The sequence below is a fragment of the Rattus norvegicus genome, chromosome 12 (assembly GCF_036323735.1).
Source record: "Rattus norvegicus strain BN/NHsdMcwi chromosome 12, GRCr8, whole genome shotgun sequence".
In the NCBI taxonomy this organism is placed as follows: Eukaryota; Metazoa; Chordata; class Mammalia; order Rodentia; family Muridae; genus Rattus; species Rattus norvegicus.
Window position 1 is genome coordinate 49,541,566 of NC_086030.1, and position 21,225 is coordinate 49,562,790.

General features: G+C 49.9%; 1 protein-coding gene across 1 annotated transcript in view; it reads left to right on the plus strand.

The window, feature by feature from the left end:
- Window positions 1-21,225, plus strand: part of Myo18b (myosin XVIIIb) — a 193,066-nt gene that overhangs the window by 120,504 nt on the left and 51,337 nt on the right. The window contains exon 37 of the mRNA XM_006249578.5: window positions 373-558. Coding sequence (XP_006249640.2) covers window positions 373-558 — 186 coding nt within the window. The remainder of the gene's footprint in view (window positions 1-372; window positions 559-21,225) is intronic.

Here is a 21,225-nt window from a genome sequence, read left to right on the forward strand (position 1 = left end):
TTTTTTTTTCATTTTTCTTCAATTTTTGAGATTATGATATAATTACATCATTTCCCCTTCCCTTTCCTCTCTTCCTATCCCTCCAAATATCCCTCCTTGCTCTCATTCAAATTCACGGCTTTTTTATATCCATAAATGTATGTACATACACATTTCTAAACATAATCTGATTGATCTGAACGATTCTTCTATGTATGTTTTCAATCAGCCAGTGCCTTCTTCTCTGAGGAAGACGAAGAAACCACAATTCTTAAACGGCTTCACTTGGCACAGACGTGCAGGGGCCCAGTGAAGGATCTTATTTCCTTGAGACCTTCCTTCAGGCGCCTGGTTTCTCCGAGTGAGACTAACCATGCTCTCTGCCCCTCTCAGGTGCTGGTCATCCGGCTTCGGGACAGCATGATCAAGATGGGCGAAGAGCTGTCTCGGGCCGTCAAGGCAGAGGCCCAGCAGCGAGAAAACAGCCAATATTATCAGCAGCGCCTAGAGGAGCTAAAGGCCGAGATGCAGGAGCTGGTCCAGCGGGAGGAGGAAGCCAGCCGGCGCTGCATGGAGATGGTGAGGCCTGGCCCTGGTGGGCTCTTGTGTAATGGAGCATTTGGGCTTGAGTAGAAACTTCCTTTTGCGGGGCGGGGGGGGGGGAGGTTAGGAACACATTCTTGATGGGAGACTCCAGGCTGCCCTCTCGGGCCTTTTGAGTTGGGTTACCAAGGAGAGAGAAACAGACAGCCATAGGCTGAGAGATGGCACTACCATTGCCTGCAGACTCTTGAGGTATATCCAAAGCCAATGCCAACCAAAGGCCTTCTCGGCTACTGGAAGCACCCACACCCAGACCAGCATCCCTGCTTCATATGGCGAATGCCAAGGGCAGGGTAGCCACTGAGTAATCCAAGTAACGTCGAGGTATTCTTGAAAGCCCTGAGAAGTGTTGAGGGAAGAACGTTATATTTACTCCTGCAAATGTGACAGGGAAATGAGGTTTTGGCTCATGTATCGTCTAGGGTATAGTGGAAACCAGTGGACAAACCCAGCTGTAATAGCGAGTGCCGCTCCTATAGACAGTACCTAGTAGAAGTGGGCCGCTACGTACTGCTTGTCATGGAGGACAATATCAACCGAGGAGTTTGGTAAAACAATTCCGTTTGGGCCACCGACTGCAAGTAGAGATAAAGCCTAGGGCTGTTGATCCAGCTGGTGATCGTTTAATGTTACCGCTGTGTAATACTGCAGGTCGGACGAATACTTTTATGCCAGCGGGAATGGCGGTAATTGCAGTAGCAGATGTAAAGGAAGCTCACATATCCGAGTCTAGACTGACCGTAAATATGTGATGTGCTCATGCAGTAAATCCCAAGAAGCCTATGGATAGTATATAGCTCAGCCAGTGGATATTGTAGCTCATACTGTTCCTATATATCCAAATGGCTCTTTTATTTCCAGAGTAATAAGTTAGTACGTGGTGTGAAATGATTCCAAGTCCTGGGAGAATAAGAATATAGACTTCTGGGTGGTCAAAGAGTCAGAATAAGTATTGATAAAGGGCAGGCAACACAGAGAGGGTACCACTCTGTATCTGAGGTCCATCTTCCCTGAAGTTCGGCGCCCGTCTTAGCCTACAATGCTTGCAGAACCTTGATGTGTAGAATGGGGAACCTGAGGCTTCAGAGGCTCCTTGTAGCAAACATGGATTTATTTATGGGCTCAGAGAAGAGTGGATGGTGGAAGAGGGACCTAGAGAAGCCAGTCCTAAGCACGCACAGTGTGCCCTTTCTGAAGGAAGTGCTCCCTGCAGGAATCCCACGTCCACTGAGAAGATGGGGAAACTGAGGCCCTGGGCTATCTAGCATGGCAAACCCAGGCTCAGAGAAGGACAGGTACTTTGTGAATGTGGTCATTCAGTCTGTCGATCCAGCCCACTGGTATTAGTCACTAGGTCTCTTTATATCCGTGGCATGGACCAAGAACATTTTTTAATCTGTTTTCTTCCTTGTGGGAATTTCCTTCATCTTTTGATGTATTGTTCTCAGAATAGTTTCCTGCAGGGATCACAGGGCACATGAAGGCATCAGTCTTGGGCACAGGCACATTGAAGTGTTCTGTAATTGAGAAGGGGTGCCCAGCACCCCTTTTAGGAAGCGACATTGAACTCTCACGCGAGTGAACCTGCACCAAGCCTAGCAGCCCAGGCCCTGAGGTCTCTAAAGTGAGGTTGTCTCCCCCGCCTAGCTGTGCCCTCTGTCTGTGATAGGTCTTACCCACTGTCCTCCTCTGCCAGTGATCTTCTCAGGCTAACATCCTCCACAGCCATGGCCGGGGCTGTCAGCTCTACCCCTGACAGGCCAGCTGCCTAGGTGGTGACAGACAAGGTACCGTAGGAAGACTGAGGTCCCCAGACAAGTCTGGGTCCCTGACTGGAGTTTCCTCTCCTGCCCTGAGGGAGGAAGAGGCTTTCCTCCAGTTGACAAGCAGGGTTCATTAGCGGCCTACTTCCTATGCCACACCATGTCTGTGTCAGCTCTGGCCAGGAGGAAAATTGTCCTGGCCCCACCTCCCCTGATGTCTCTGTTAGCTGGCTGCACACCCAGGCATGCTAGCCTGTCAAATGGCGGCTTTTCTTCCCCCTCTGTGCCGTCTCCCCTTCCCGAGTCCTGACACCCCTCTTCTCCGTTCCCTCCCTCTGTGCCTTAGGTGCTAGAGTAATGTGCAGATCCTTAGCGAACCTCAAATATTAGAAAGATCAGACAGATGTCACTGTCATAAACGCCCTGGAGAGTTTGGAACGTCTCAGAGCAACCTCAAGATAACTGTGCACATAACGAATGGTGTAAAGTGGGTGTGGCTAAAGCCACAATACGTGGTCTCAAGTGTTGTGGGGATCAGAGTGTAAGGTGGAGTGTGTCAGGTCACACTCACTCGGAGGAACCCCCTATCCCACCCTTCTTCCCAGTGCCCCCCGCCCCCAGGGCTTTCCCTGCCTCCAGGCGGCTGCAGGTCCTAGCCAATGGCAACTGGCGGCAAAGCTCTCGTCTGTGCCTCTGTCTCCAGACATTTTTTTGCCAGTGGGTTCAGGCCACAACTATCTTTCTGCACTCATCAGGACAGCTACCCCTGGATTTAGATCACACCCTAAGTGGAGGTTGTGTAGAACCTGCAGATAAACCCACATTCACAGTCGTGGGTGGAGATGGGTTGGGGAAGGCCACTGGGAACCCTTCCCAGGAGAGCAGACTACACCCCTGCCCAGGTGCCAAGGCATCTGGCATATTCCATGGCTTCTCTAGGGCTTCCAAGGTGAGCAAGACTCACAGGAACTCTCAGGTTAAGCAGTCTGCATTGGTGACTTCTCCTTCTGTGACTATGACTGACCCCCCTGACTTACTTGGGGAGCGTGGCTTATCTTGGCTCAAGTTTCCAGAGCTCTCAGCCCTCCCCGATGGTTGGGAAAAGCACAGGGCAGGAGCCATGCAGTCTGTAGCAGCAGAGGCTGGTGATGTTATCCAATCACAGGGCGCACACCAGGGACCGAAAACACAAACCTGAGTCTGAGGAGGAATTTAACCTTCAAAGGCTGCCTCCAATGACCTTCATCCCACAAGCCCCAGCAACCTAAAGGCTCAAAGTAGGGACACAAGCTGGGCGGGCCCAGGAGCTCAAAATGTGAGGCTGCAAAGGATATTTCTAATTCAAATCACCACACACAGCTTCTTGCTGAGAGAGGCTGTCCCCACCTTACCGGGTGTACTCTTGGCCTTTGGGTTCTCAGCACTCTGTGGCAGGGGGGGGAAGAAGTCTAGGCTCACACACACAGAGGGTCACAGTCACAATGAAGAAGGAGGGGTCTCAAGGTCCCCAACGTGCTGAAGCATCCAACGAGGACACTGGGACAGTAACTGCTCATTGTCATTTGACACATTGTTGCTGAGGCTGGTCACCCTGCTGTGGCATCCTGGCAACTACTTAGGGTTCTCTGAGACCTCACTACCCCTGGTCTGGTCAAGGTCTGGTCAAGGGCAGGATCGGCATATCTTCTCCTGCCACTCTGTGCACGAGTCAAAGCTCTTGGCCCATTCACTCATCTTAGGTGCGCCTCCAGAGCGCCTACGTACGGTGTGTCATGCTAGGCTTGGGTGTGCTAGGTATCCTCAACCAACCCACACGAGTGGCTATGCGGCTGTTACAACCTGGGTCTTGGCATTTCCAAGTCAAAGTATATTGGCAGGGAGTTAGATTATTAGGGGTGTGCTCTTGGAGGGGATATCGGGGTGCCCGTCCCTTCCTGCTTTTCGCTTTGCTGCTTGGCATCTGTAAGTTGAGTAGACACCTCCACCAACATCTCTCTACCATACTCCAAAGCAGCAGGGCAGGAGGCCACGGAATGCTACCTCTGAGCAGGGCAGGAGGCCACGGAATGCTTCCTCTGAGCAGGGCAGGAGGCCACGGAATGCTACCTCGGAAACAGTGAGCCCAGGCCAGCCTCTCCTTCTCCTTATGCAGACCTCAGGTGATTTCCCCGCAGCATCAGAGAGTGGTTGTCACTAGTGGGCTTCACACAGATGCACTTTCCTCTGCAGTGGCAGCTTACGACACTCAAGGTCACAGCCCTCTTAGCACCGAATCCTCCTCCCACACACACCTGTCACCACCCAGATCCATGTTCTAGAGCTGAGTCACCCTCTGCACCCTCCATCTTTAGAATTAAAGTCTCACTGGAAGGAAGAAAGGTGGTTCCACAGCTTCACAATTCAAGCATTCATCCATCCACCCACCTACCCACCCATCCATCCACCCACCATCCACACACCCACCCACCCATCCATTTATCTACCATCCACCCGCCTGTCCACCCATCCACCCACCCATCCACCCATCCATTAATCCACCCACTTACCCATCCATCCAACCATTCACCTATTCATCCATCTGTTATCTACCACCCAACCTCTCATCTATCCACCCACCCATCCATACATCCATTCTTCTTTCCATCCATCCACCCACCATCCATACATCCATCCATCCTTCCATCCATCCACCATCCATTCATCCATCCATGAATCCATCCACCCATCCACCCACCCACCCATTCATCCACCCTCCCATCTATCCACCCATCCACCAACCTACCCACCCATCCTCTTATCCACTTATCCACTCACCCAACCATCCACTTATTCATCCACCATCCACCCACCCACTCACCTACTCATCCATCCTTCCATCTACCCACTCATCCATCCATTCACTTATTTATCCATCCATCCATCATCAATCCTTCCTTTCCCCTCCCTCTGTCTATCGGTCCATCCTTCCTTCCCTCCCTCCCTTCCTCCCTCCCTTCATCCTTCCCTTCCTCCCTCCCTCCCTCCATCACTGATTCTCTCAACGAATGCTGGGTTGTTGAGGTATTGACCATCTCCACCAGGCAGAGGTGGCCCTCGGCAGTAGCATCTGGGATTCTAGAGCTGGAACTGATGACCTTATGTGTCTAGCACTGAAGTCTTCCCTACGATATCCCTGTTCTTTCAGTCTGGCCTGCTGAAAAATGACTCTACCGTAGGAGACCGAGAAGGATTCTAGGCCCCTGGGATCCTTGAGCCACCATGAGGATATTGATGGATCTTCCGTCCCTATCCCTTTCCGTCTGTCTCCAGCCAGCTCCATTTGTCACGGCTGGTGTTGGTTTAAAGGGCTGTGAGCTGTTACGTGTGGGTGATTGATCCCCCAGCTGGCTCACCAGCACATCCAGATCAGTATCCATTACCCTACCAATGGAACCTCTCTGCCTGCAAAATAAGAAAAATGAGCTCTGACCGTTAATTTTAGTGGATGTACTATTCCTGGCAACTCCAGGTGCCATTGTGGAGAAAAGAATTTTCTGGCTCTAAATCATTCAAGTTCCTTTGTCATCAGGGCACAAGACGGCTTGTCTCTGGATTTATTATTCTGTTGTTTTTTTCGGTTGTCACAGAGACCAGGAGAACCACTTTGGCTGCTGGACTGGGTGTCTAGGGGAAGTTGGGGTACGGATGGTGTTGGGGAGCCTCCACACCACCTGCTTCTGTCCTGACATCCCTGTGGTAGGAACTATGCCTCTTAGGGCTGTACACGGATCTCTCGGGTCTGAACAAACTTGTATTGCGCTTGGCTACTTGGTGTGTCCCACGCCTGTGCTCCTTCGTGGCAAACTTTCCCTGTTCCTCATCAGACCCCGCTCTCTCATCTTGCCGTACAGAAGGGTTGATTTTGCTCGCTTCCTGGGAGAATGTCTGGGGTAACCACCATAGGAGCATCAGCCAGGTGTCTCAGTGTGTAGAGGCGCTTGGCCCAAGGCTGAGGACCCGAGTTTGAGTCCCGTGCGGTGGAAGGGAAGGGGTGGGTGACTCCTGAAAATTGTCCTTTGCTCTCCACAGGCTCCGTCTCATACCACATTTTCAGTTAAAAGCTAGAGAGTGACGGTTGTGTGCCCAGGCCATGCCCAGGTCCCCTGAGGAAGAGACAGGCTATGGGGCAGCGAGCCTGACTGCCCAGCCTTCTCCCCCTCATCTGTCTCACCCGAGACCCTTCCCTCCACACCCGTGGATAACAAATCGCCTCCCTTCCCCACTCCCTCCTCCGTCATGCATGAGACTGCTCTGACTTGTGTGGGGATCAAAGTGTACATCCTACTGGGCTTTCATCCGTTACCAAGCCCTGGATGTCCTAAAGCAAGCAAGGTCCACCGTGTCCCAGTTGAGGAGGCCAGAAGTCTGAGATCAAAGTGTCGGCAGGTCCACCCCCTGCTCCAGGAGGGACGGTGCAACCTTGTTCACAGTCCAGTGGTTCCAGGTGATCCTCGGCAGGTGGCTGCACTAGCCGGTCCCCACTTCTGTCCCCCACCTCTGTCCTCACGTGGCTTCCTCTTCTGTGCCGACCCTGTGAATCTTCTCCCTGCTTGTCTTCTTTCAAGGCCAAACTCGCTGGATTCACCACCACAGCATTTCATGTCACTGTGACCGTTTGGCTCACATGGTGCAGACGGTAAAGAGCTCCATTTGTGTCACGGTGGGCTGGGAAGCTGAGGGCAAGACGGGAGCCCTTGGGAATGATGCAGATCCCAAGGGCCAGCTTCCTCTAGCTTGACCTCATCCCCAAGTTTTCAGAATTTCCCCAAATAGGGCCACTGGGGGCTTCCAAATTGTGAGCCTGCAGTCATCATTTCCATTAATCACTTCTGCAAAGATCCCCCGTTTCCAAAAACAGGCTCCAAACGGGTGTGAATGGGGAGGCAGGGCAGTGCCTCACAGAAGGACAGACCCAGAGACAGCTTAGCTCATATTACATAGCCTGCTCTCCCCTGTAAAGCACAGGGTAGAGCTGCCTGCCCACTAAATGACTATGAAGATGAGAGAGATAAGTATACAGAAGTGCCAAATAATAGCACAAGGTAGATGCTCACTGGTTGCCAGTTGGTTTCTCTCCCCTTCATCCTCTGACTGACTCTTTCCTTCCCTCTGCCACCAACATGCTCTGTTTCCTGTCCCACAAAGGCTATGTCAGCTAGGTCTGGTGACGTCCGTTTTCCTCAAGCTGGGCTCTGGACCAAGGGCTTTATATGTAGTTCTCACCCTTCCTTCCTTCCTTCCTTCCTTCCTTCCTTCCTTCCTTCCTTCCTTCCTGCCTTCCTTCCTTCCCTCCCTCCCTCCCCTATCTATCTATCTATCTATCTATCTATCTATCTATCTATCTATCTATCTATCTATTTATTTTTACCAGTAGAGGAACCCAGAGCCATCGAGGTTAAGGCATTTTCTCCTGAGTGGCAGAGTAAGAATTTGAACCCAGGCCTGAGCCTCTCAGAGATTTTCTGACTTAAACATCTTATACCCGTGGTGTTGACTCGTAGAAATACATATTCGAAATAATCAAAAGGTCGTAGCTTTTCATGGTGTAACTCGGGGTTTCCCAGCCGTGTTGTTGTTAGTTCTGAGGGGCAAGGTGCTGTACAGTACATTCTATCACACTTAGCAGCACCCCTGTCCTCCACCCTGCAGGGACACACAGTATCCCTGCTCCAAGCGACTACCAGGCATTACTGATCACCCCAAAGAGACAAAGTCACTCACTATCTGATCAAATCCTCACAGTCGATGTTGGGGTGACATCTGTGGAATGTCCCATCTTACAGATGACTCCGTTGAGGTTCAGAGAGACGCTGTGCTATATCCCAGGTCATAAGGCAGGGTCGAGACGGGGAAAAGGGGAGAAGCATCCTGTGGGGAAAAGGACAGTCGCATCCTGCGGAACCCAGAGCAAAGCTTTCCGAGACCCGGAGGCAACCTCAGGATGAATTCCGATTCCGGGTGGGATTGAAAGCCTCTCTGTAGACTGTGTACTTTTAATAATGTTTAAATAAAACATGGGAGCACGGGTGTGATCTCCTCCCCACGTCTGGCTTGTCAGCACCCCAGCTGGCTCATGAATAGTTAATGGACAGCCACTTACAGCTCTCCTCTGTTAAACCCAGCATCAATTTTCTATGCCCATGAATTATGGATCTGCCATTGCTTAGGGGTGCATTTTCCACCTTCAAAAGGGAAAAATGAAAAGAGATCCAGGTCTTAAGGAAACGAGGGGCCCGGCCCCACCTGTGTCCATACATTTCCTTTAAGCAAAGACTTCCCAGCATACAGTGCACAGCCGGGCTGGGCCTCACAGTATCCACCAGACCCAGGGACAGACACAGGAGAGTGCCTGTGAGTGCTCAGCTGGCTCTTCATGGAGGCCAATTCCTAAGGTGTAAATTTCCTACCTGAAGCGGAATACACAGGGGTGGGGGTTCCAGGCACGCGGCCACCATCATCCGTCATCCCCTCAATGCGGAAAACAAACACAAACTCCATAAGTGTGGGTCACAGAGAGGCACTAATGGAATCATGGAGAAATGTGATTCCTCTTTGCTTTTAATGTAATTACTTCAAGGTCAATTCACATCATTTAATTTTTACTAATAGCTGTGTTTGACGCCTCGCTCGCAAAAGTGCTGACAGTTTGATAACAAGTCCTTGCCAGCCAGTCCCTGCCAGTTGTGTGCTGCCTGAGAGTCTCCCTGGAGCAAGGGTCACTGGGGTGCGGTGCCAATGCTCTGGCTGGGAGATTGCTGGGGAGTGGAAGGAGAGAGATTCAGTCAGATGGCCATGAAATCAAATCTCGTGGCAAGTGTGCCACTCTAGAAGACCTGAATCCTGAGACTCTATAAACTCAGTATAACCAGGGCTTGGGAGGCAGCTCAGTGGGTAGGGTGTTCACCATGCAGGCATGAGGACCAGACTTATATTCCCAACACCAACGGCACAGAAATTTGGGCATGGTGGCACATGCTTGTGGCTTCAACACTGGAGAAAAGAGGATCTCAGGAGATTGCTGGCTAGCCAGCCTAGCCTGACTGACAAACTCCAAGTCCCAGTGACAGATCTGTCTCAAAACATACATGATAGACAGCCCCTAGAGAACCATACACAAGATTGACTCTAGGCACACACACACAATCATACACATGCACACAGACATACACATATATACAGATATGCACACATATACATATAGCTGTACATATACACACAGAGACATGTACACACATACCTACACCCACACATACACACATACAGGATTGCAGGCATATACACAGAACACATATGCAGAGAACATACACATACATGCAGCCTTATACATACAAACACACACACACATATATATACACATATATACATATATATAGACAATCATCTAGATATCCACACATATACACAGAGACACATACAGGCATATACATACAAAATCATACACATACACACCAACATACACACACATGCATAGACACACACACCACAGATATACACACACGGACAGATGCTGCCCCCCAGAATCATACACATATACTCACAGACATACATATACATACACATACATATATATGTACATACATACACACACAATCATACACATATACACAAACATGGACACATGTACAACATGCACACAGACTTATATACATACATGCAGACATAGACACACACACGCAAGCATTTAAATACATACACATACATGCACACACAGACTTACATATGCACATACATACACACAAACACGGAATCATATATATATGTATATATATACATATATATACACACACGCACACACGTACGCGCGCACACACACATGCAACACATACAATTTATATGCACACAATCACACACACTGAAGCAGTTGGTCCAGGCCTCTCTTTCAACCCTGCCCTGTGATTCCTACAGACCCTTTTTTCTCTACTTTGTCCTGTTCCCTGATTCTTCCCAGAGCCCTGAGCAGCCCAGAGCCAGAGCCCGTGCAGTGTTGGAATTTGTTTTTGTTTCTTTATGTTGTTTTTGTGCTCAATGAGCCATGTGTCCAGTGTTCGGATTGGCACTCGGCCCCTCATCGGCCGCCCCGGGCGTCCACCAGCTCAGGGTTAAGGGCTCATTCTACAGAGCTCTGAGCATCCTCTGCTTGCAAATGTGAAGTCGAGCTCATAAAGATGAATTATTTGGAGTGAGGAGTGAAGTATTTAAAAAGTCGTTCCATATGGAGGGCATTTGGGGCCACAAGCCAGGTATAAATAATATAGTTTACGGTCCCCCGGCAGGGAGGCGGTTCCCTAATTACTGCCCGTTAGCGTTATCTCAGCACAATCCAAATGGCCCGACACGTGTAAGGCTCGGCATTCTCAGACCGCTCCGCTCCGCACTCTGCTCAAGGGCCTGTTGCACACTGGCAGGGCAGCTGTGGCAGCTCCCACCCTATCCTGCCAGTCACCATGATCTCTGGTTGTCCCCTTGGCCCCTGTAAACACTCCAGCCCCGAAGCAACTTGATCTTAAAAGGGGTTAAGGCCCTGGGTCCCCCAGACTCCAGAATGCCTCCACGATGGGTTCCTTCCACACCATCTTTAGTCCCAGACACTGAGTTGTGCACTCGTCACAATTCAGAAGGTGTTGGCATCTAATGAAACGAGCTTCTCTCCGACTGCCTCTGAGATGAGGCATCCAGATAGTAAAAATCTATTACCGAAAGCCTACCTAGGAATAATTGGGTCCATTACTCCCTGGCTTGTGGCTTTGTTTCTGCAATAAGAAAGTGACTCTCTGGCAATTAATCAGAATTTACAGTTGCTAATACCAATCACAGACGGTGTGTGTAGTCTCAGGATGGTGTACACAGAGGAACGGATAACTATCACGTCCCCCGAGACCTCATCAACCGCACTTCGTCACTTTGCTGGGAATTAAAGTCATTTAACTCCACAATGTTAATTACTTAAAAAAAGGGAACGGGGGGGGGGGGAAGGGAGGGCTGACTGAATACCGCAGGTGTATATTAAATTATTCAAATCCACTACTTGGATGAGATCAAGCTCCGCTCCGTCGTCATCGTAGTTGTCACACTTCAGGGAAGCCCAGCAGGCTGGTGTCTGGGGTGACAGTGTCAGAGTTCACTGTTACAGCTGCACGTTCTTGGGAAAACAGCGGCCCCAGGGAAATCAGGATCTCGGAGTCGGACTCTCACAGCCCTGACTTGCTCCTTGTCAAGTGCATACTTTGATAAGAGGAGGAGGGATGCCCTTTTTGTGATTCTGATGGGGGTCATTGGTCTTAATGAGAGGAGATTAGGGAAACTTAGAACTTGAGGCTGCACCCACAGACGGATCGGCAGAGTAGACTGTACAGGGAGAATTCGGGTTTTAAATGGGGTGTGTTTAGATTAGGGGAAAGCTAGTGAGTTTGTCAGGTCTGTTGCCGTCGCTGCTGTTGTGATGGTTGTAGTGGTTGTTACTGTTGCTGCTGTTGTGATTGCTGTTGTTGCGGTTGTGGTTGTGGTGGTTGTGGTTGTTACTGTTGTGGCTGTTGCTGTTGTGGTTGCTGTTGTGGTTGTTGCTGTTGCTGTTACTGTTGTTGTTGTGATTGCAGTTGTGGTTGCAGTGGTTGTAGTTGTTGCTGCTGCTGCTGTTGTGTGGTTGTACTGGTTGTTGCTGATGTGGTTGTGGTTGCTGTTGTTGTGGTTGTGGTTATTGCTATTGTGGTTGCTGTTGTTGTGATTATGGTTGTGGTGGTTGTGGTTGCTGTTGCTGCTGTTGCTGTTGTGTGGTTGTACTGGTTGTTGCTGATATGGTTGTGGTGGTTGCTGTTGTGGTTGTGGTTGTGGTGGTGGTTGTTTTTGTTACTGCTGTTTCTATTGTTTTGGTTGCTGTTGCTGTTGTGTTACTGTGGTTGTTGTGGTTGCTGTAGTTGCTGTTGCTGTTGTGTTACTGTGGTTTTGTTGTGGTTGCTGTGGTTGCTTTGCTGATGTTGTAGGGTTGTGCTGGTTGTTGTTGTTGTTGATGTGGTTGTTGTTACTGCTGTTGATGTTGTGGTTGTTGTAGTTGCTGTTGCTGTTGTGTGATTGTGGCGGTTGTTGTTGTTGTTGAAGTTGCCATTGTTGCTGATGCTGTATAGTTGTGGTGATTGTTGTTGTTGCTGATGTGGTTGTGGTGTTTATGGTTGTTTTTACTGCTGTGGATGTTGTTGCTGCTCTTGCTCTTTTTGTTGTGGTTGTTAGTAACCTACCACCTCTGATTCAGAAGGGAACTCACTGGGTCATCTGACAGAGAAGCCTAGGGCTTCAAGACCCGATGATGGCCACAGGCTCAGTCCAGGCTTCCGGGCTCAACTTGTACCAGCTCTGCTTGTCAGTCACTGTGGAAATATCCACACCCTGGGGATTGGCGCACACTATAGCCAGGGTTCCATCTTTACACAACAGCCAGCACACTGTCCGGGTACTTCTCCCATCCCTTTGCTGATGGTCACTTTTCAGCTTCTCATCTCAGTGACCATGGAGCCATGCTGAGAAAAACTATGACTCCACTAGCCACAGTGAAGAGAGGACATTTCCTGCCAAGCTGACTAACCGGAAGGCCCCAAATATGGATGGAGTCTTGTTGATTTCAATCACTGGCTGGGGGTCATTCGCTCCTAAAACCCACTGGCACCTGAAGGATATGGTCTCTGATTGGACACCTCTAGGATGGATGTGTGCCCCGCCCTGAACCCCAGAGCAGAGTCAGCTCCATGGTAACCCACGACAGGTACTCAGGGAAGGAAGTCCAGAGCAGCAGAATGTTGAAGCGGGAAGAAGACATGTGGTTTCTAGGGAGGAGAGCCCCTGAAATGCTCTGCAGAGGCTGTGACCACAGGCCTTGGCTCCTGCCGGGACGTCTCATGATTGATTTAAGTCTTATCTCTACTTGATTCCATCTCCTGTTTGAATCTTTCTTGCTCTGTTTTCTCTTTCTGATGTTTCTGGGCTGAGGTACACTGTGGCACTGTGGGCAGGGCTGCCCAAAGAGAGGAAAGGAAGAGGGGGAGCCTGTAGTTATCCATCTTCTCATTCCTCAGGGGAGCAGGTCACTGTTGTGTGACTCTGCTAGACATGACAACATGTGTGTGACAAGCCATAAAAATATTCCAAGCCAAGTTCAGTAGTGAGTTTGTTGGTGCTACAGGAGTGCCCACCATTACCCAAAGGACAAATGACTAGGTTTATTTTTTAAAAAGGCACAGCAAATGTTGATTTATTCAGTTACTCAGTCCATGGTTTTACTTTACGTGGAACTAATAAACAACAATCACGAATAATACCTTCATTACCATGACTGTTCAACACCGTAATGAGAGCCATCACCCCACCACGTTCAACACCATTGTAATCATCATTCGCAGCATCACCATCATCACCAACACCACCATCACTGCCGATACCACCAACACCACTAACACCACCATCACTACCATCACCACCATCAACAACACCACCATCACCAACACCACCTTCATCACAACTATCACCAACACCACCATCACCATCATCACCAACACCACCATCACCACCACCATCACCAACGCCATCATCATCACCATCACTGACTGATGTGTTACCTTCTCTGTAAAGTGGGTTATGAAGCACTGAGGAGACAATGCCTTGCACCTATGAAGTAGTGAGTGAGCTCTCTACTAGCTTGTGTTGACTGGTGCTAGGTGTTCTGACGGCCCCACCCGACAGGTCTCTTTTGAGTGGAGTCGGTTGAGACAAAGTGTGAAAACTGATCCATTTGAGCAGCCTTAGTGCCTGACAGCCATGCTTAGTCACCGTATTAGACAACGGACACCATCTCAAGCTGTGGGTTTGAGGTGGTGCCTAGCCCCTTCCCTTTCTCTGGTGGAGCTGGCCCACCCTAGCCTGTTCAGTTTCCATCTTCAATCTCTTATCACAGATAGTTCGGTGATAAAGAAGGGACCTGTTTGATGAGTCCACAGAGTGACTTGGTTCCCCCTGAGCCTTTGGGTCACATCCCAGTTGTGCCTTAGGAAGGAAGGCCAGGACAGACACTGTCAGCTCCCATCTGCCCATTATCTTTCCCCTATGAGGTAAAACCAGCCTGCCCTTTTAAAATGATTAATTTAGGAGCTAAACTCTGATGTTGGCTAATTACCATGCCTACCTTCTGCTCCCTAATGACAGAGCTTGCCTCGTTCGCCATATGGCTGCTTGCTGATCAGGCCCACGAAATATTAACATTTAGAATGACAGCGTCCTCGGCCGTTCATGCCTGAGGCCTTAGCATTTGAAGGCCAGGAAATGCCTGGAGTGAGAGATTCTTGAGTCACAAACATTAGTGAACCCTTAAGTTTACCCTGAGAATTCATGTTTGTGTAGATCCTATGCCCCAGAAACAGCTGGCTGGAGCTTGCAGAAACCCTACCTACCCTTGGAGTCACAATGGACTCACGGGCTCCCAGTGTTACAGAGCTGTGGGACTCACAGCCATTTGAGGGGCAACTCTAAATCTTGTCTGCACAGCTGGTTCTTGAAAAATCTCAGTTTTACAGACTATTTTGACCTCCGAACCTTCTGCCACGGGAGCATAGTCACATCCACAGAGGATGCACACTGAACATCTTTGTTCCAACAGAACTCCACTGATGAACATGGGTTTGACTGGCTGTCACTGCCTCCTCTGTTTTGGAGTATGAGACTGAAAAGGGTCCACCACACACTTAGGTTTGCTTAAGAAACGTAGAGGAATCTCCCAGGCCTGCAATGCATCTCGGTAGTAGAGTTACCTGTCTGGCAGCTGCAATTGACTAGACAAACAAACGACTACCAACGCCATGCATACACACAAAACACTCAACACAAGTGCAGAGTCAAACAGGACAGTTAGACTTGGTCTACTGCCTCCCACAGAGCAGCCTCCGATCCCCAGAGAGGGATTGTCTGGGCCAGCAAAGCAGTTAGGATGGGGTAGATCTTATTGCAGACTGAAGCAAAAAAAAAAAAAAAAAAAAAAAAGGCCCTCAGCAGCAATGCCTCACCAAACTCTCCCTCAGACTCACGCATTCCCAATTTCCAGGGAGGGCAGAACTCACAGGCTGCAGAAGCCAGCGGGGGTCCCAGCCGTGAGGAAGGTTTGATGAATCTGTTCCTGTGAGAGGCACGCACAGCCTGGCCATCACCTTGAGATGTGGAGGGGAGAGAGCACGGGGCTCAGACGTTGTTTTTCTTCCCCGTGGAGTCAATAAATGGATAAATGGACCGTGAGTGGCCAAGTGGCTGTTATAATTCTAGACTCTATCAAAAGGAACATCACAGACGTGTACAGGGGGAGCATCAACAGCTTCATGCTTCATGCAGGGAGCTGCTGCTTCCCCGATGTTGTTAGGAGGCCTCAGAGAGGACAGTGGCAAACAACCCGGGAGCAGCTGGGATCCTCTGGTCTGCAGTGACAAAGACACCGTGCAAAGACACTTTCCAGGGTCCTTCTGATTAAAGCTGAACTCTTGCCTTTGGCTGAGGGACATTTTTAATCTCTGTTTTTACAGTGTGAGGGAGAAGCTCTGAGAGGTAGAGTGCCATGCCTTGCCCAAGGCCAGAGAAGGAAGAGATTGGCAACCTCTGTGTCTTCACTGCTCCTAAGCCTGTCCATTCAAGGCAGGGCCAGCGTTTCTCTGCTGTCACCCGCTCAGGGAGGGGGTGGTTACAGCAAACCTGACCTGACAGGAAGAGGCGGGGCCTAAAAGTGACACTTCCTTTCTCCCCCCCCCCACCCCGGAGCTGGGGACCGAACCCCAGGGCCTTGCGCTTGCTAGGCAAGCGCTCTACCACTGAGGTAAATCCCCAACCCGACACTTCCTTTCTTAAAAAGGAGAAATTTAAAACAAATGATCAAATTACCGTGTGTGTGTGTGTGTGTGTGTGTGTGTGTGTGTGTCGTGTCACACTATCGCACACATGTACAGGTCAGAGGACAATTTGGGAGGTCTGCTGCCACTTTCCTTCTACCAGGGGTCCCAGGAATTGAACTCAGGTCTTTGCTGGAATTGGGAACAAAGCACCTTTCCCTACTGAGCCATCTCCCTCTCCATGCAAGGCCTTTTCGGCTACCATTTTGGTTTAGGTAGCACGGAAAATAATGCTTTCTCATGTGTGTATACCAACACACGCACACACACACACACACACACACACACACACACACACACACACCATATATACATGCCATGTGTGTGAGTACAGACATGGTATTTGTCTTTCTGCATCTGGCTTTATTTATCAGGCAACCCCTAGATCCACCCAGACCCCTGAGAGGACACGATTTCGCTCTGTGAGGCTGAACAAAGCTCAGCTCAGGACAAGAACCACACCGACGGATGGGTTGGTTCTCTCAGCGGCCGCTCTGAGTGGTGCAGCAGTGAACATGAGCTGAAATGCAGCTCTGTAGCTCTGTAGATAACTCCCCGTGCCTTAGGGAACATTCCAGGGACATAGCTGGGGCACGTGGCGTTCTGCCGTTTTACTTTTTAAGAAACCCTTCTGATTTCCACAGTGCTTGGATATTTCGTCGTCTTTTGTATTGTTAGACTGAGTCTCACTGTAACCCAGACTGGCCCAGAATTTATAATCCCTCTGCCTCCACCTACCCAGTGGGTCACATGGCCAGCATAAGGTTCTGCATTTATAACCAGGTGACAGAGACACTGGTTGTCCGGGGACTTGAGTTATGGAGTAGTTGGTGCCAACCATAAGTTTCTCTACTCCAGAGCCTCCTTGCCATCCTAAAGGTGGGGACATGTGGTAAGGAGTGGCTGGGTCAGGGCTTAGCATCACATCTGGGCTCAGCTGTCCTCTGGGTGTGATTCTGCTCCTTGAAAGAATTTTGAGAACAATTTTGCTTGTCGAAAATTAGAGGGTAGAGACGCTAATAGGTAGAGCCCAGAGAGGCTGTTAACATTGTAAGCTGCTGCACAGCACAGCTCACCCAGCTGCCCACAGTGTGGTAGCATCTGTCCCCACGTGTCCATGGTTGATGTGCCCCAGGTTCTAGCTCAGTGCCCTTTGTTTCAGAAAATAAGAATTTCCACAGAACCTCTCTGGAAAATGCCCAGTGCCTTCAAATCAGGGGGAGGAATAGGAGTGTGAACTCCCCACACTGAGGAGAGATAGGAGTATGAAGTACTCACACTGAGGGAGGAATAGGTGTGTGAATTCACACTGAGGGAGGAATAGGTGTGTGAACTCCTCACACTGACTATGGCAGGGACAAGTGCCCAGGAAGTCCACTGACAACACTATGACTTTGAAGCTGTGGCATCTGACACTGTGGAACATCTCTCTTCGGCAGATGGGAGCCCACCACCTCAGCCAGACCCCATTGTCTTCCTCTGTCATTACCATACCTAGCTGCATGCTATTCACTGGCATTCTTTGCTATTATTTCACATGCACTGTTGTCTCCAACAGTCACTCCCATCTCTACCCTGTTTCTTAGCTAGACAGCATCGACTGTTCCGAGTCCAGGGAAGCTTGGATCAGGCATTGATCACTGATGCCAGCAGCAACTCTCTGTATCCTCCCTGATCGATCTCCCGGGAGAACAGATGTAACGATACGAGACTATTGATGAGTCTCGGTCTGCCTGGGAGGGATTGTCTCCTCCCTCTGCTCTTGAGCATTCGGGAGATTTCTTTGGCCTTTTGCAGTAGGTAGACTTTGGTTGTTAAGGGAAGAAGGGGGAAGCCTTGTGATTAATGTAGCCACCTGTCACTGATGGAGGGACTGTCTGATAAGTACATCAGGCCATTTCTTCTAGGGGAAAACCCTGAACACTGCTCTTACCCAGGCTAGATGACATTGTGGGGATAGTCATTCTACACGGTCTTCAATCTGATCAAGATGTGGCAGTTGTCAATATAGCTTGGCAGTTTGTCTCAGTGTTAACCTTGTTACCCAGTTGGCCTTGGCTACTGTCAACTTGGTACAACCTAGAGTCCCCGGGGGAGCTCCAGTGAGGGATTGTCTTAGTCAGGGTAATATTGCTGTGAACAGACACCATGGCCAAGGCAATCCTTATACATAAAACATTTCATCTAGGCTGGCTTACAGGTTCAGAGTTTCCATCCATTATCGTCATGGGGAAAGCATGGCAGCATCCAGGTAGACATGGTGCTGGAGGAGCTGAGAGTTCTACATCTTGATCCAAAGGAAGCCAGGAGGAGACAGTCATTCCACACTGGTTGGAGCTCGAGCATAGCAGACCTCAAAGTCTACCTATGCAGTGATGCACTAACAAGGCCACACCTCCTAATAGTGCCACTTCCCACGGGCCAAGTATATTCAAACCACCACAGGGATTGTACACCAGCTTGGCCTTTGGGCATGTCTGTGGGGGATTATCTTGTTAAATGATGTAGAAAGATCCTGTCCACTGTGGGCGACACCACTCCCTAGGCAGATTGTAGGGGGCTGTCATGTTAGTGTGTGAGAACCCTGCCCACTGTGACTGGAACCATTCCCTAGGCAGATTGTAGAGAGCTGTCATGTTAGTGTGTGAGAACCCTGCCCACTGTGGGTGGCACCATTCCCTAGGCAGATTGTAGGGGCTGTCATGTTAGTGTGTGAGGACCCTGCCCACTGTGGGCGGCATTCCCTAGGCAGGGGGACCTGAGCAGCTTTGAAGAGGAGCAGTGGAGCTGGGCACAAGCAAGGGCATGTGCATGAATTGATTTCTCTCTCCCTTCACTCTGGATGTGATGTTTTGAAGTTCCTGTCTTGATTTCTCGACACAGATAAGGAACAAATAACCTGGAATTGTATGTGGAAATAAACACCTTTTCCCCTAAGCTGATTCCCCCTCTTGGGGTATTTCATTACAACTGACATAGAAGCAGAACACTGTCTTTTATAAATTGAAGTACACTCGAGTGACAACTGAGAACCTGGCTGAAGCACATGCAAAGCCGGTGGCATGGTCACTTAACATTGCCCTACACACAGCTGTGTTTGCACAATCAGCAGCACAGGTGTGTTGACATCAATGTCGCACAAGTGCACAGGGAACACTCCAAACTTCAGTGGCTCGAAGTCTCTAGAACCCTAGCACCGTTACAGCTTCAAGTACCACAACCACGCATGTGGTCTATTTGGGACACAAGTGTCACTATGGAACAGGGACTGTCACGACCTCCTTCACACAAGGTACTTCTGAGGGTTCCTGAACATCATTCTGCGAGGGAAGGCCACTGTGTAGCTAACAGACAGACATGCTCAGCAATGTACAGAAAGTAGACGGATGATGTGTGTGCATTTCCAGGTCCCAACAGCCTGGGTGACACTCTAGATCCCTGTGTTTGGAGGCTGTGTCTGCAACCCATAGTCAAGTTTCCTTGTAGTTGAGGATTGTCTTTGAACTTCTGGCTCTCTTGCCTTCACCTCCTGCGTACTAAGGCTGCAGGTGTGCAATACCACCCACAGTTTATGTGGCGCCGGGGACAGAACCCAGGCTATGTGCACTCAAGGAGAGCACACCCGCCAGAGCCCCAGCCTCTACCCTGACAAAATTCTCTGGGATGCAAAATGCAGTGGCCAATGGGGAAGTCTGAGAACCTAATTTCTCTCTCTCTGCAACGGTGTGGGCCAGTGGGAGGAAAGGAGCTACGCACCGATGGCACGTTGACTCGATTTGAAGGCAGACGTGCTGGAGGCAGCTGGAGAATCCCTGGCTGCAACAGTGGTCTCTGCTGTGGGAAACGTCTTGCCAGTGTATGTGCTAAAGATAATCTTTGCATCTGAGACTTAATTATATTGATATAATTATTCTCTTGTCAGGAAGATTGGGTGGTGCGGGTGTCATATTTGCAACTGAGCAGAAATTGAAAAATTGAAATAGCTTTTTTCAATTTTTTCTTTCATTCGGAAGCGGTGGTGTAGGTGGGCTGACTGTGTGAAGTCTGGAGCCAGGAAGTCTGGAGCCAGGAGGTTGGAGTTCACCCTGGGTCAGGAAGCCTGGGTACTGCTTTTGAAAAGTTCCCGCTGTGTGTGGGCATTGGGAAGGCTGGTCCAGAGCTATAGTCCTCCCCAAAGGCCCTGAACATCCTCAGCCACATTTCACATCCCTGTGAGGGTGTCTGCTTGTTTCCTGAGACAGGCTCCCCTCTAGCTCTGAATGTCCTAGAACTCACTCACAATGGTTCACCAGCCTCTACCTCCCGAGTGCTGGGATTAAAGGTGTGAGCCACTATGCCTGGCTCGCTTTGGGGGTCTTAGGAGTGTGCCTCCTCTTGCTCCTCAGTCATCAGAAACTTAGAGACCCCAGCAGTCAGATGGGTGACCCCTCTTCACGTCAGAATCTTTGGCCATCTCCTTGTAACCAGAGTGTATGAAAGAAAAGATGGGGCAGCATGCATCCTAGCATGAAGGGGCCGGGATTCTAGCCCTGTCACTACTAAAACAGTGTAGTGGGAGACAGGGGTGCTTTTGAAGAGAAAGAGCAAAGACCTAGGTAGGAAGACCTGGAGTCCTAGGTCCATTTTTTTAGCCCCTATGTTGTGCACAGATGAGCATAGGCTGAGGTGGCAGCAACAGGGGGCGGGGGTGGTAAGGAGAAGGGAGAGGGGAGAAGGTGGGGGAGTGGAGGGTGGATAGAAGAGGGGGTAGGGGAGGGAGGGGGGAATGAAGGAAGGGGAAGGGATAAGAGGGGGAGGCATGGAGGATTGGGGGAAGGGGAGAAGAGGGGGGGATGGAAGAGGGGGAGGGGAGGGATAATGAAGGAGGGGGGAGGCGTCAGAAAGACACTGTTTCCCTGAACTCATGACTGGCTCTCAGAATGTTAGGTCTTTATCAC